This window comes from Echinops telfairi, unplaced genomic scaffold (genome assembly GCF_000313985.2).
Source record: "Echinops telfairi isolate 266 unplaced genomic scaffold, ASM31398v2 ScPeMD7_18;HRSCAF=68, whole genome shotgun sequence".
Lineage (NCBI taxonomy): Eukaryota > Metazoa > Chordata > Mammalia > Afrosoricida > Tenrecidae > Echinops > Echinops telfairi.
The window spans coordinates 44,696,643-44,712,673 of NW_022103915.1; the positions used below are offsets into that span (position 1 = coordinate 44,696,643).

At 49.0% G+C, this 16,031-nt stretch overlaps 1 protein-coding gene across 1 annotated transcript in view; it reads right to left on the bottom strand.

Moving 5' to 3' along the window:
- Positions 1 to 16,031, bottom strand: part of PRKCH (protein kinase C eta) — a 259,663-nt gene that overhangs the window by 65,609 nt on the left and 178,023 nt on the right. Inside the window, exon 10 of the mRNA XM_004698636.2 lies at positions 7,787 to 7,941. Within this exon, the coding sequence (XP_004698693.1) occupies positions 7,787 to 7,941 (155 nt within the window). The remainder of the gene's footprint in view (positions 1 to 7,786; positions 7,942 to 16,031) is intronic.

Here is a 16,031-nt window from a genome sequence, read left to right on the forward strand (position 1 = left end):
AACATTAAGTATGGCACTGAATTCCAACATAGATGGGGCAACCATAAGAATCCAGGCTAACAGGAACAGCATGTAGGGACCGGGCAAGTCTGAGGGAAAGAGGAGAAACACTAGGAGTAAGAAAAGACGCAGACGTGGAGAACAGACAGATGTGGCCACAATTTCCAAGCAGGGGAAGTGGTGAATCCCGGCGAGCAATGACTCCGGAGTGCAATGTCCACCACTGTCTCGAGACACACAATGCTTTGGCAACGGTTGACGTGAGCATTCTTAGACAAAGAAGCAATGCTCACCAAAGTGACCACACCAGGGTTGCCCAAACAAAGCTATGCTCAGCTCACTTCGGCTCACACAGACACCCGGAGTGTCGCAGACAGCCTTGGGAAACAGGAGGGAGATGACAGCAGAACCCTGTGTCCTCATACAGATTCAATAATTGTGCCCAAAGACTAGCTTATTAGATCTAATAATGGAGAGCGCCTGGGAATCATTCCAAACTCTACATGGGAAAAAAAAAAAAGTTAAATTAGGTCGAATTTTCTGCCAATATGAGGAAAAATATCAAAGGTGGTTGACTTTAAAAGGTAATGTGCTACCTAAGCATTTGAGTACAAGACAGTATGTCAGGTTTGGCAATGGCTCCCTGTGGGGCAGAAGCTTACTCTCTGTAAACCAGTTCCACGTCTGGAAAACGAGATTGTGAAATGCCAGAGGAAGTACTTGGCGCTTTGGAAATAAACTCTTATTATCATGTACCCAGCATGCCAAGAATTGCCTAAGATCCAGAGTGGTCAGACTGCTGAGTTGCAAAGTACAGGCCTGTGTTGAAAGGAGCTGTGGGTTCAAGGGACCATGGCAAAGCGGGATCCAAATGGAAAGGGTCTCCTTCTATGAACTTCTCATCACCCAACCTAGTTAGATATAGTCTGTGGTATATCAAATGTCTAGCTCCCCTCACAAGTCTGGGGTTAAAGTGCTCACAGTGGCTAGCTTTCCTTTAATCCATTTTATGAGACTTGGTAGAAAACGGCACCTGCAATGCCCATGGGCAGGTAAAGGGCATTGCACGCTCTCCTTTGTTGGCCTAACTTTTCTGTAAGGCTTGACTCATGAAATAAGTCAATGCCAGGCATTAATTATTCATGAGGACTATCTGGACTCCCCATGAGCCAACAAAGCAGGACAAAGGAATGAATGGTCTTTAGTTCCCTGGGAGAAACTGCCTCATTGACTGCCTATTTCTCAGCCCACTCTTCCTGGTCTCTGTGCCAAGGCAGGCTCCAGGCCTTCCACACACTGGCAAAGAGGCAGGACAAGCACTTCTCCTGCTGCACCTCCAGTGAACTGAGCTCTTCTTGCACCTAGTGGAGTGAACCCATCTGAGAATCAGGGTCAGAAACCAGTGAAAAATTACATACATGTAAGGGGCCCATCTCTTCTCGAACAAATTAGCTAATAACAGAAAAGAGATTCATATCACAGGTAAACTACGGCACCAGGCTCCTCCTCGTAAGTCCTACTTGATGGGCAATGGTTTGCTGAAGGCACAACCTTTGTAATTTGCTAGAAAATAGCCCCCTCCCCAACTACCACCACCAAATAAAACAAACAAACAAACAAACAACCAAACAAACCCAAAAGCAAATTTGAAAGAACCCGTGTCACCAAGTCAACTCTGCGTCATAGCAACCCTAGACAGAGCCTCTGAGACTTCAGATCTTTATGGGGCACATAATCTCATTTTACTCCTGCAGAAAGGTAGGTGAGTCCGAACTTTCAACCTCGTGGTTAGCAGTCTCATGCTTACTTGACAGCGCCACCAGGGCTCCTACTAAATAAAAACACTAATTCATGGCTATCAAGCAGGTTACTTTTTAAAGGAGTAGAAAGCCTTGTCATCCTCCTATGGAGCAGCTGGTAGTTTTGAACTGCCGACCTTGTGGTAAGCAGCCTATGGTGTTGCCACTATACCACCACCAACCAGTTCCCCAACAAACAACTCTGAACAGGCATCTTCTCAAGAAACCATTATAATGCTGATAAAATCTCTCCCAAGGTCCCACTGGGCTTCCTCTCTCGAATCCAACTCCTCTGTGACCGCAATCTGCCTTTCCCGTGTGTGAACTCCTAGGATGTGGCTTTCAAAGTCTTATCCTCTAAGACGCTGCTCCCAGGCCAGGCCTCTGCATGGAATTAAATCGCCCCATGAAAGTATATCCCCAGGAGCAAAAGAGCACTTGAATCCATCCAAGTGAAACGCGTTCCTTTCAAAGTCAACCACATCCACTATAGCCTGAAAACAGGATTCTGCTCAGGGAGTCAATGAAAATCACTTCTCAGGGTTGAGCCGCAGACACCAAGAATGGAAATTCACCTTCTCGAGAGGTAGGCAGAGGTGCTCCACCAGAAACTACCCGGTTGTGCAGTGTTCAGAACCAGTGAACAAGCCACTGAAAGGTGGTAGTGCTCCCATGTGGGGAATTACGTCTGCTGCCTCACATCACTGTTAAAGCAGCAGTTCTCAACCTGGGGGTCGCGACCCCTTTGAGGGTCAAATGACCCTTTCACAGGAGAGGCCTGATTCATAACAGTAGCAAAATTGCAGTGATGAAGTAGCAATGAAAATAATGTTATGGTTTGGGGGTCACCACAGCATGAGGAACTGTATTAAAGGGTCACAGCATTAGGAAGGTTAAAACCGCTGGCTTAAAGGACCACCTGAAAATGAGCTGACACCAGGGCTCAAGTAGAAAGCAAATGTTTTGAGCATGATGATGGCAACAAATGTGCAAATGTGCTGGGCACAATGCATGTGTGTATGGATTGTGAGAAGCATTGTACAAGCCCCCAATAAAATAATTTAGATAAAAATAAAAAATAGAGGACCAAAAAAAAATAAATTAAAAAAAAATAAATAAATAAAGGACCAAGTAAAACCTCTGAATGGTCAGAAAACACTGAGTGCAGACCTTAGTGCTTTTCCTCGCTCTGACTCACTTTCACAGTTGCCCTATCTCCAAAAAATGAGCCTTGATGACCATGTTTGGGTAAGCGTTGGACTGTGAACCCACCATCAGTCCCGTGGGAGAAAGATGAAGTTATTTGCGCGGGTAAATATTTACAGCTTTGAAAACCCCAGGAAGCAGTCAGTGAGGCAATGAATTATTTAATGTTCTTCTAGCTCCAGGTCTCTAACTCCCACTGAACCATCTTTCCCGGCACTGTCTAGTATGAAGGTGGGGTAGGCTACTGATTGGATCCTCATGCTGTGTATGCAATGAGCCCTCTGAGAAGCAAGAAGAGGGGTCGCGTTACTAGCAAGAGCCAGGGGTAAAAGCATGTCCTCTGGACCGAGATTCCTGGGCAGCCAACCTCCAGGGTCCAGAAGACAGCCTTACCACCAGAGAAGCAGCAGCAGAGCCAGGAGCCAGAGCACAGACAGAGCGGTGGGGTCCCCAGCCCACGGAGCAAGTGAAGCTGAGCACTTCTGTGCAAAAGGATGGCTTGTGGAGGGGTGTCTCTGGGCACGTGATCGGGGGGGCTGAGTTTCCTGACTCATGGAACTTGAGCCAAAGGGTTTCGGGTTGAGGCTCACAGCAGTGGCCTGCCCCTTTGGGCATGTATTAGCAGAACCGAAAGAACTTTGTGACAGGTCCTAAAAAACAACTGAACCCTGAGCACGTCTCATTGGCATCGCAACTTGTTAATTGCCTTAATAAACCCCTGAATCACGGATCTTGTCTGTGAGGTCTGGGTGGCCCTGTCAATGCATATGAGAACCCAGAGAGGTAAAATAAGAGAACATTCAGACTGCACACAGTTCTCTATCCTATCCTACAGGGAGGGGCACGGTGAGTCGGAATCCACGTCATGGTAGTGGGACTGGTTTGCTTTGGCTTCTCCCCATAAGGGTGACCCTCGATGGTGCAAATGGTTAAGCACTTGACTGCTATCCAAGAGGTTGGTGGTTTGTGTCCACAGAGATCAACCTATAAAGAAAGGTCTGGCAATCAACTTCTCAAATCCAGCCACCGAAAACCATGTGGTCCGTTGCTATGCTTGGCACACATGGGTCCCCAGGCAAGCATTTCTTTCTTTCTTTCTTTTTTTTTTTTGAATTTCCTTCTTTGATGTGTTTTGTTTCAAGCTTCAAAAGCCGCAGCAGCAGCAGCCGCAGCTGGACTTCTCAGTGCTGCTCTAAATCTTCAAGTCAAATCTTCACTTGAGGAGACCGTGAAGCTGGGTGGCCAGAAACCCAGCTTGAATTCTGGCTTCACTAGTGGCGAATGGTTTGGTTATTAGGCCCTTCTATGGCTCACTCACCTAAACAAATGGCTAGAGATTGCCAGCACAAGTACCTCCGCAGTAGGAAGTCACTGGTCTTCAGAAGCGGAGTGTGGGGAAGGCGCTCTCTGAGCAAACAGAGCAGAGGTGGATGGGTAAATCAGGGAGATGAGAACAAAGGAGGGAGCCCACCACTGGGAATCTGATACCACCAGCAGGCATGACAACAGGGGGTCATGCCCATCCTCAAACCGTGTGCTGGAGGAAGGCTGGGAAAGGAAAAATCCCTGAACAGAGCTACCATGAGAACACCTTTGAAAACTCAAAGCACAGGGCATTGAAAGCATCCTGCAATGACCCCACGCTTCAGAATGAATGGGAATTCCTGATAGCTGCCCCACACCCCCTAGACCTCAGTGCCTCTGGCCTGTGATAAAAGTGCTCTTTCTCGTAGAAGTTGCAGGTTTCGGTCTTGGGAATGAACGAGAAGAAATACCTGTAGACTGCCCGTTCTGCCTCCTGGGCTTCCCCATTTCGTTCTGGCTTATCTCTAGTCCTGTGGCATGTTCACCACACTCACTTTTCTCTGCCCACTCGGACTCCAGTGGCATATAAGAATATCTACTCTTTAAAAGGTTCTTTGCTTTCTTTTTAAAAAAAAATAATTTTATCGGGGGCTCATACAAACTCTTATCACAATCCATCCATCCATCGTGTCAAGCACATTTGTACATTTGTTGCCATCATCATTTTCAAAACACTTTCTTTCTACTTGAGTCCTTGGTCAGCTCCTCATTCCCCGGCCCCCCCACCCCACCCCACCCCCACACACAGTCTCTCCCTCCCTCCCTCATGAAACCTTGATAATGTATAAATTATTATTATTTTTTCATGTCTTACACTGACTAATGTCTCCTGTTGTCCATCCTCCAGGAAGGAGATTATATGTAGATCATTGTGATTGGTTCCTCCTTTCTCCCCTCACCTTCCCCTTCCCCTCCTGGTATTGCTACTCTCAATATTAGTCCTGAGGGGATTATCTGTCCTGGATTCTCCATGTTTCCAGCTCTTATTGTACCTATGTACATGTCCTGGTCTAGCCAGATTTGTAAGGTAGTATTGAGGTCATGATAGTGGGGGGAGGGGAGGAAGCATTAAAGAACAAGAGGAAGTTGTATGTTTCATCAGTACTATACTGCACCCTGACTGGCTCATCTCTTCCGTGTGACCCTTCTGTAAGGGGATGTCCAATTGTCTACAGATGGGCTTTGGGTCTCCACTCTGTTCTCCCTCACTGACATTGATATGCTTTTTTGTTCTGGGTCTTTGATGCCTGCTACCTGATCCCATCAACACCTCTTGATCACACAGGCTGGTGTGCTTCTTCCATGTGGGCTTTGTTGCTGCTCAGCTAGATGGCCATCTGTTTATCTTCAGGCCTTTAAGACCCCAGACACTATATCTTTTGAAAGCCGGGCACCATCAGCTTTCTTCACCACACTGGCTTATGCACCCATTTTGTCTTCAGTGACCCTGTCGGGAAGGTGAGCATCACAGAATGCCAGGTTATTAGAACAAAGTGTTCTTGCATTGAGGGAGTACTTGAGTAGAGGCCCTATATCCATCTGCTACCTTAATACTTAACGTATAAATATATGTACATAGATCTATCTCCCTATCGTTATTTATAAATATATTTTACATATGTACTTGCTTGTAAGTAGACCTTCTGTAAATGTCATTTGCCTCCTAGGCCTTTCCTCTATTTCAAAAGGCTCTTTTCAATGTTAACAATCACCACAGAGCTGTCCTGAGCTCACACAAGTAACAGAGCTCAAGGCTAATGAATAGCAAATTTCATTCAGGAAATTATTTTCTTTGGCACTCAGACTCCCAATCTATAAAGAAACTTTTTTCTTCCTCAAAGGAAAGCAACAATTAAATCAAAAGAGGGGGAGAAAAAGAGTCTATGTGCAACTAAATCATAAGGCGGCTTAAAGAGTAGCAGGGCACTGGCAACAAGAATAAAAGAAGAAAGTTTGAGAATAAAATGCAACTGTCCAAAATGTAACTGGACATCATTCTCTGTCACATGTCTCCTTTACCCAACCTTCTGGTTAATGAATGTGACATCTGCTATCTGTGGAACCCCGAGACCTAACATCTGCAGACTCTGAGCCAATTTGAAGAAGAAGAAGATGTCACAATCAGAAGATTCCATGCCATGAAATAGAAATCAAATGGTATTTAGATGGTTCAAGTGGCAAATACCAGCAGGCAGGATATTACTACGGGCTGTTTTCTTAGATCATAAGTTCCCAAATTATTTGGCTTACTGTCCCCTTTTCAGGGAAAAAAAAATTAATGAGTGCCCCCCTGGCAATGAAAAACCTTTGTACTATAGCCCATAGTCGGGGATGTAATTGTAGGGATCTGCTTTTATAGCTACCTCTCCTCTAATTTGTCCAACACCCCTAAGGGGCATATCACCCACTTCGGGAAGCAATGTCTTGTGAAGTGCACCCCATCAATCTTGATTTCCTTTTAAGACAACATTTTAGCCCAATGGCTAGGAGCCCTGGTGGCATAGTGGTTACATGTTGGGTTGCTAACTGCAGGAGGAGCAGCTCAAACCTACCAGCTGCTTCTCAGGATAAAGACAGGGCTTTCTCCTCCCAGAAAGAGCTGTAGTTTCAGAAACTCACAGGGGTAGTTCTACCTGTCTTACAGTCACTATGAGTAGGCACAGACTCTATGATCGTGGGGTTTTTGTTTTGTTTTGCTTTTTTAGCACAGAGGTAGGAGCAGCGGTGAACCCAAGGTAAAGGACTTGTTTTCCAAGCAGAAAATTCAGGTTCCCTTCCCAGCCAATGCAGCACACGCAGTCACCACCTGTCTCTCCGTGGAGACTCGCATGCTGCTTTGATGCAGTAATAGTCCACAACCTGTCCTGGGAATGGCACCAATAGTCCGCAACCTGTCCTGGGAACAGCGCGAGACCCAGCCTCACTCACTCGGCGCCAGGGTCATGAGATCACCGTGAATCGGGGGTGGATGGGGCGGCGGCGTACAGCCAGCCAGCAATGGCGGCCCACACAATTCTGCTTACGTACGGACTCGGACGGCGACAAAATAGCTGATTCACTGCAAATGTTCAAATGGTGAAAAGCACCATGTGTTCAGGCCCATGCAAGACTTGGCATGCAACCACGGACGTAGCAAACCCCCGCTGGCTAACCTCACCAACGGTCTCTTCCAAGCCTCCCAGCCCATCTGACAAAGACCAGATGGGGCAATTTTCAGTTGGTAGACAGTGCTCACTGCTAAGCTTTACACGGAGCCGGGTAGACGCTTAGGAACACTAATGAAAGGCTTTGATGAAAACACCGAAAGTTTGAACCTGAGGAGCATGAGAAATGGAAGGACGGATCAGGCGACGAGGAGCGGGGAGGGGATGGACTATGATAATTGTGGGGAGATGGGCCCGGCAATGAAAACTCACCTATAGATGATGCCTTTCTCGTGTAAGAACATGAGCGCTGAAATGATTTCCGCAGCATAGAAACGAGCTCGGGCTTCATCAAAGCGACGAGACTTCTGAATGTGGAACATCAGGTCGCCCCCGTTCACGAACTCCATTACGAAAAACAGCCGATCCTAGAGACAGACACAAGGGAGAGTCCCATGAAGTGTAGCGTCGGCCGAGAGGTCAACCAGGATGATCTGCTCTGGGGATGTGGTGTGGGAGAAGGGGCCGGCCAGCTGGAGGCATTCAATGAAACATGTCCACAGTGGCCCCGAGGGCAGCACGATGGCTCCTGGGGGGCTTAGAGCCCTTAGGTGAGGCGGAACAGCTGGATTTTCTCTGGGTAGTCCCGCACAGCCTCGGATTTTTGCGTCAGATCTGAAGTCAAAAGTCGCTGGCATCTTTTGGTTTGGTCCAGTTCTGTACCTTAAAGGTATGTAATCTTGAGCATCCCGGGGGAGTGACATTGGGTACCGTGCTTGGCTGCTCTATGAAAAGGCTTCAGTGCACCCAAGAGGTGTTTGGGAAGAAAGATTCGATGCTGCGCTTTTGAAAAACGCACCCGAGAGCCCTATGCAGCACTGTTGCTCTCTGATGAGTCAACTGCAGGACAATCTGAACTTGCACGTCCACCGGCAATGCCACGGGAATGGCAGTGCTACCCCTACCCAAAACCTGGGGCCCCCAGATGAAAAGCAGGTAGGCTGAGGGGCATGGCTGTTTGACAAACTGTTCAGGGAAAGGAACAGGGATTTCAGCCGGAAGATACTGGATGAGTCACAGAGAGGGCAGAGAACCTCTCCCCTTAACCCTGACAGGAGGGCAGAGAACACACACAGAAAGGAAGACCCTTCAGACCAAGCAGCCAGCAAGACGCCTGAGCTGGACTCATTGTGAGCTCCACATTAGGTCACACAAGTCAGGAGGGAAACCCAAGAGGAGAGGTATAGTCTCAAGCAGGCAGGGGAAGTAGCCTCTTCCAAACAGCATTTCCACAGCCTGACATGCCTTACGCAGAGATCTGGACATAGGGCTGTGGACATTAAGATGGCTTGCTGAACGGACCCTGTAAGTTTCGATCAACAAGTGATTCCCCCGAGACTCCCATGCTACAAGCACCTTGTTTGAGGAACCTCCCGGATCTTCGCCCTCCCACCCTCCTTCCCACAAACACTGAGCAATGCTCTCCATGGCCAGGTGTTGAGATAGGTGTTGGGGACCCAACAGCGTCTCTACCCATATGGAGTCTGGTTGGAAACACATTGTTGAAGCAATAAAGTGACATAAGCTAGCACATTTACACGTGCTGGGACATTCCGGGGACGGAAAGTGACGAGAGCAGTGACATCTGGCCACCTGCTGCCGAGGAGCCGGGGGAGGTCTCATCTCACGGTGACGCCACACCAGCAGGCCAGCCCACGAGGGCCACTGGTGTCCTTCTGTGACTTTTTTTTTTTTTTTTGGTGGAGGGAGAGGCGGGCAACTGGAGGTAGCTTATGAGGAAATCGGTATTTACGAAAAGATGTGAACACATGCAAACCACTTTTACTTGTGGTTTTCAAGGCTACCAACGTGACCGGGAGCAAGGCCGCACATGTGTGGCGGAACGATCGACAGCGGACCGATGACCTCCCGGTCTCAAGGATCAGCGAGACCAGTCGGTCTTACTTACAGAACAGTGACAAGCACGGGCACCACCTCCTACTTAAAGGCATACTGTAATTAGGAAAGAAAAAAAAAACCTTCCGTATCCGCCAAAGATGGGCTTTTGTTTCCTGCGAATGAAAGGCGGACTTTAAGAGGGCGAATAACCACAAACAGACAACACAATCTCTTTATAGGTTCAGAAGACGGTCAACACACGCCAGTGGAGATTTTATATATATATGAAATCAAGCATGGTATGCCCATGCTAACCAGCAAACCAGGTGCCAATGGGTCCACTGGCCTCCACGGGCTTTTCATTGGCTGGGTTTTCAGAAGTAGGTTGCCCCATCTCCCTGGGGCACTTTGTGGTGGAATTAACCCTCCAACTTTTGGTTAGCAACAGAGTGTGTTAATCCTGAAAAACAGCCAGGGGCCTCCTGGTGGCCTTTGATTGGGTCTGGCTGACCAAGGGTGAGCCAGGATTGGATGGAATGACCTTGCATGGGCACAAATGCTCTGACGTTCTACCTGGGAAGGACTCCAGTTAGCAACGGAGAGAGGGCAGGGTAAAGGCTGCTGAGGCCACATCTCCACGACCGAGGACATGTCCATCTGGACGACTGAGGACATGTCCATCAGGGGCCTGATGAACTGTAAGGTGCAAGCCACCCAAACCATCCCTGGCAGACATGCCAGTCCTCATCCTTTTTTGTTTGCTTGTTTTAAACCAGCTTGATCATCTTCATGGATGTGACTGGCAGTAACTGAGCGCCAATCGCTCTTAATACCCAGTTACTGGAACTGGGTTTGGAGATAGTGCTATTCCTCAGATTGATGCAAGTCAAGCATCCTTGGCAAGAGTTTCTAAGGCAACAGGCATCAAAAACACATGTGAATATCAAGGGATAATTTCATCCATGTGCAGATGATGGGACCACCCACCCCCACCCCCCAAACATTCTCATACCGACATAGGACTAAACTCCAGAACTGGGGGAAGGAAGCACTACCCACGTCTCATTTCTTTCCCTCTTGCTCTCCCCTGCCCACAGCCCTCCATGACTGCCCAGAGCCAGGGGCGTGGGCACCTCTGCTGCACAGCCAGGGGGTCAGAAGCACCAGAACTGCGAGCCCAGGGGCCCCACTACTACCTGTAACTTGCAGCAAGCAGGCTGTGAACAAACATTACTTCAATGAGAGTAATGGTGCATCTCCTCAAAGACCAGAAACACGGTGGCAACGTAGAAAAATGAGAACGCATTTACCGAGTGGCAACGTGAATCTGCTGTGAGGAAACCCTTTGTTCTACTCTGTGCACCCTGTTTTCCAACGTCTGCTGCACGATGGGGGGCGGTTTGGCACCTGTCTCCCGCAGAGGTGGTGAGAAACGGTCAAAAGGCCCCACTCCTTGGTAGGGGCTGAGGGGAGGGAGGTAGTGTGGAGCCGTCCCCTGCCAGGGAAGCCAGTCATTGTGCAGGTGAGGTTGCTAATAAGTGCAATAAACAGTCCTGCCAGGCTGCTGCTGCTGCTGCTGCAGCGGATGCTTTTACGGTTTAAAAGGTCATAAGGAAGCATGGCTCAGTGTGTGATTTGCTTAAGTTCTCAAGTAGGGCTGTCACAGATTTTTTTCTGCTTCCTCTGTGAGGAGAATGAGATTGTCTATTGTCTAAACAGACCGCGTCTTTGATCACTTTTGTGCTCAGGGAGTTTTAGGCTTCTACATTTCTCCCCCTGTTACCAAGGGACGCCATTGCCATTTTCATGGTACATGTATATAATTTACGTTAATAAAATCCTACGTGTGAACGCACACAGTGATTTCAGTCCAGCCAGTACAAACAGGACAAAATCATACACCCACCTGGTGGCAATGCTAGTTTTTCCTAAATCCCTGGGAGTTCGGGTGTTTCCTTTGGGCACTTTTTCTGACTCTCGTCGCTTCTGGGAGGAGTATGTGGAACTTTTATAATTAGCAACGAATGGAAGCCTGATGTGTTTTCTCCCATTTTCCCAGCATTCATCTTGAACGTGGAACACGGGAAAGGCAGGCCAGAGGGCGTCTTTATCGCTGTGACGGTAGAGCGGGCACTGACGCATACAAATGTACACGGGGAACAAACATCACCCGGTCCTGCACCATCATCCTTCTGCTGGTTGGCAGGGCTGAGCCCTCTGGTGTGTGGGTTTTCTATTGCCTGTGTAGTGCAGTGCCTTCCCCTCTAGCGGCTCAATCTCCCGGCACAACCCCACACAACATTCTCTCGTGACCCCAAAAGTCCTCTTCCCTTAGTTTATGGAAGTAGGTTATCAGCTCTTTCTTCCCAGTGTTTTAGTCTTGACACGCCACGGAAACTTGTCCACCAAAGGTGAGCCTGCTAGTATATGAAAGATTGTATCACAGCCATATTCAAGTCACCATAGTATAAAAGCAGCCACGCCATCAAGCTTCTTGGAATTAGACCCAACATGAGAGCGCATGTGGCTTGGGTCCAGGGCTCCCTGAGAGTAATGAGTCCGCGTCGAAGTGCACAGGCTCCCAAGCACCTACCGGAATGTTTCTTTCCGGGTTCTTAACAAGAATGAGCTTATTGTGCCTGTACCACTTACCAGGCCCTGGCAAGGGACTCAGTATCCAAAAAATGCTCTTGGGACCCTCACAGACACATCACAGGGCATGTCCCGCCAGTGTGGCAGACGCAGCGCAGGGGTAGAAAAGGTGCCTTCGGGACACAGAGAAGGGGAACTTGGCAAACCTGGGGGCTGGAGTGGGAGTCGGGCGACATTTCTAAGAGGAAGCCACGTGTCATCCTTTTTTCAGGCGTCCTCAAACTAGGACCCGCGGGCCACATGCGGCCCGCCGGGGATATTCATCCGGCCCGCCGGGTGTTTTTGCCCCATTTTGTTTTTCACTTCAAAATAAGATATGAGCAGTGTGCATAGGAATTTGTTCATAGTTTTTTTTAAACTACAGTCCGGCCCTCCAACAGGTCTGAGGGACAGTGAACTGGCCCCCTGCTTAAAAAGCTTGAGCACCCCTGCTTTAGGCAGTAGGTAACTTCCGGTTATGGGGTTTGGGACGACATCCATTTCTTTGTAATCGAGGACCTAATGTCGGGGGTTTAAGTGGAGAGAAAATGTTTTGAGAATGATGTACAAATGCGCTTTACACAATTGATGTGTGTATGGATTGCGATAACAGTTGTATGAGCCCTGAATAAAATGTTTAAAAAATTTTTTCTTGGTGATCTTCTATCTCCTAGGCTCTAAGATGAGAGAGCCGCAGGAGGACGCACAGATGAGTTCAGCTGGTTTCCGTTTACAGAAGGCACGTGAGTGGGCTACAAAAGTTCGAGGCAAAATTCCACTGTCTTTCAGTTCCATTTCTTACCAACTGAAGTCCCACGTACTCCTCCATGGGTTTCTAATTTTATGTACTGTCCGTTGCTATTTTACTGATCACGCAGGAACAGCCAAAGACTTTGCTTCAGCTGAGAGCTCCAGGCCGGGTGCTCCTGCTAACGCACACCAGCGCCCACCTGCTGGTCTCTGCGGGACTCCTAGGCCCAGTGCCTGGGGTTTGGCTTGAAGAAAACTCCAGCCAATGCTGGAACACGCTACAACAGTGGTTCTCAACCAGGGGGTCGAACAGTCCTTTCACAGGGGTCGCCTAGGACCCTATTTCCGATGGCCTTAGGAACGGAGACACCGCTCCTCTGGCTGTCTCCAGGCGGGTCCGCCCACATGCAGATCCGTCCACATACAGGGTCACCACAATGTGAGAAACTGTATTAAAGGGTCTCGGCATTTGGAAGGTTGAGAACCACTGCCCTACAACAACGGTTACAAAAACAAATCATTCCAGGTTAATTTTCCTCCCGAGGAATTAGTTCTATGCACACACAAGAGACCTTTCCGTCAACAGTGCTTCTAGAGAGCCCGCTGCAGGCGAGGCTAGGGCCCGGAGCTGAAGCTGTGGGGGGAGGTAGAAGATCACTTCCCACCCAAGACTCTACCATCCATCCGTGCTGCTTATGAATGACATGAAAAATTCATAATGATTTGTAAACGATCAAGGGTTCCAGAGGGAGGGGGTGTGGGAGGGAGGGGGAAAAAACGAGAAGCTGATAGCAAGGGCTCAAGTAGAAAGATAATGTTTTGAAAATGATGATGGCAACAAATGTACAAATGTGTTAGACACAATGGATTGTGATAAGAGCTGTAGGAGACCCCAATAAAATGATTTTTTAAAATGACATGAGATACTACGACGTGCTTTATACACTCAACTGTGAAGGCTGTGTTGGGATCCCCCCCTTGGGATCCTCCCCTCCCATCTAGCGAGGGAATACGCAATGGATTGAAGTTACATGAGTCACTTCTGGGTCAGAGAGGAATTTCCAAGTCCCACTCTGGACTGCGATAACCAAGCTGACCACTTCTGTATTTAAGTCAAGGACTACATCCCTTGGGGATGCTGGTGATCAAACTCTTTTATGTAAGAGACTCGAGTGTGCTGCTCAGGCAATGCCCCTCACGTGCGGCCACCCCCATCGGTCAGCGGAGGCTTGTGTGCTGCTAGGATGCCGGACAGGTTTCAGTGGGCGGGGCCTCCAGGCTAAGAGGCACAGGGAGGAAGTCCTGGGCATCTACTGTACTTCCCAAAACTCTGAATCACATGTGTCACCGATCACAGGGAGCACACAGAGCCAGGCAGTAGTTAGTTCTGTGGGGCGTGGGGGGCTCACTGCTCCCCAACAGCAGTTAGCAGCAGCCACATATCTCGACGGCACTTTTTCTAAAGTTCCATTTCCCAGAAGCTGAGCCTGGGGGTCTGTAAAGCCTCCCAGGAACCTTTGGCTTCCCTTCAGGTCATCTTCTCTCTGACCCGTGAGAAGGACCCCTAGGGTCCAGGAGGCCAAGCCCTTGCCGCTTCCTTTTGTCCCTCATTCGACTGCAAACACCAGTCGTTATTAACCAGGGTGATGAACACCTGGGAAAACAAAAGCCATCCCTTTGTCCCAGGCCTGGTGTGAGGAGAGGGGTGGCCAAGGGGCTTGCACCTGGTAATAGCAGCATTCCAGTCATCACCTGCCCTGGATCCATCAGCCTGCCACAGCCTGGGCCACCTCTGATACTTCACCAGGCTGACGGGGATAAAAACACCCTTTGAGCTGATAGTGTTAGTCAGCATAAGCAGTATGCAGGGATTATTTTTCGGAATTAAAACGTAACAGTTCTAGTAACTTCTCCAGTGAAATGAAGGGAAAGGTGGAGATGAAAGCCCAGTAGATAAAAGTACCGTGGGCCGAGAGCCACTTCAGTCTCTGGGCAAGGACAGTGCTGTTTGGATTTCATATTTTCTCTGGCAGGTGCTGTGCCAGGCCACGGGTTTCAGAGCCAATACTAACCGATGACAGACTGAGACTCAGTCCATCTGCCTGCTTTCAGTAGGAGGCTCAACTCCCGAGCAACTGCCACTCCTCCGAGCAAGAGATGGGGACAAGAAAGTTCTTGCTGCTGCTGCTGCATCGATCCCAACTCCTGGCGACCCCATAGGTTTAGAACAGAAGTGCCCCACAGGGTTAGGAGTTCAAGGTTGGGATCTTTCAGAAGCAGGTGACCAGGCTTGAATTGTGAGGTGCTTCTGGGTGGGTTTGAACTGCCAACCTTCCCATTAGTAAAATGCGTGCTTGTGCCACTCAGGGACGCCTGGCACAAAAAGGAGTCCTTGAAATGTGAGCGGGAAGCATTTGAAGGGACAAGGCAGAAGGACAGCAGAGGGTGTTGGGGGCAAGAGGCTAGCAAGGACAGATGTTGACTTTCCAAATCAAAATGGCACCGCGTAAGCAAGGCCTGGTCCCCAGCTCTCACAGATTACAGCACGGAACACGCAGTGGCGTGGTTCTGTGACCCGTGGGGTTGCCAGGAGTTGGAGCTGACTCTACAGCCACAAGCTGCATGCACGTCCTTTCCTCTTTCACTCACTCCTTCCCTCCAGTCAGCTGACCACGGCAGAGGTATCAGCAAGCGCCCATAAAGACAGGCAGCATTTCGGATAGCCCAGAAAGTTATTTTTGACTCTTTCCTAGCCAACAGCCCCCAGCCTTGACAAATGCTTACGGAGCCTTGGTCCAGGTAGAGTGAGCACCTGCTGGGCTGCTAGCCACAAGCCAACAGTGCCACCCCCCAGTGGCTCCTACAGAGAAACACTGGGCATTACAGGGCCGTTCTACTCTGTCCAACAGGCTTGCTATGGAGTCCGGAGTGATTTAATAGCGGTGAATGAGCTCTTTCTGGCAATTGCCTATTTGGTTTCTATTGGTGTGGATTAATTTTGCTGGCTCTCGGGCTCCGGATAAATCATATATGTACCCTTCGTGTGGGGCTTTCTGTTGCTGCTGTGGTTAAGCACGATGCTGTTAGAGTGTTAAGCGGTGTCAGTTGGGGGAACAGATGTGGCAGTCTGCTTTCATCAATATGTGTAACCCTGGGCACCCTGTGGGGGCAGTTCCTCCCTATCTGCCTGGTCGCCGTCAGATGGAATTCCCTCCACCACAGGGAGTGGGTGTACACG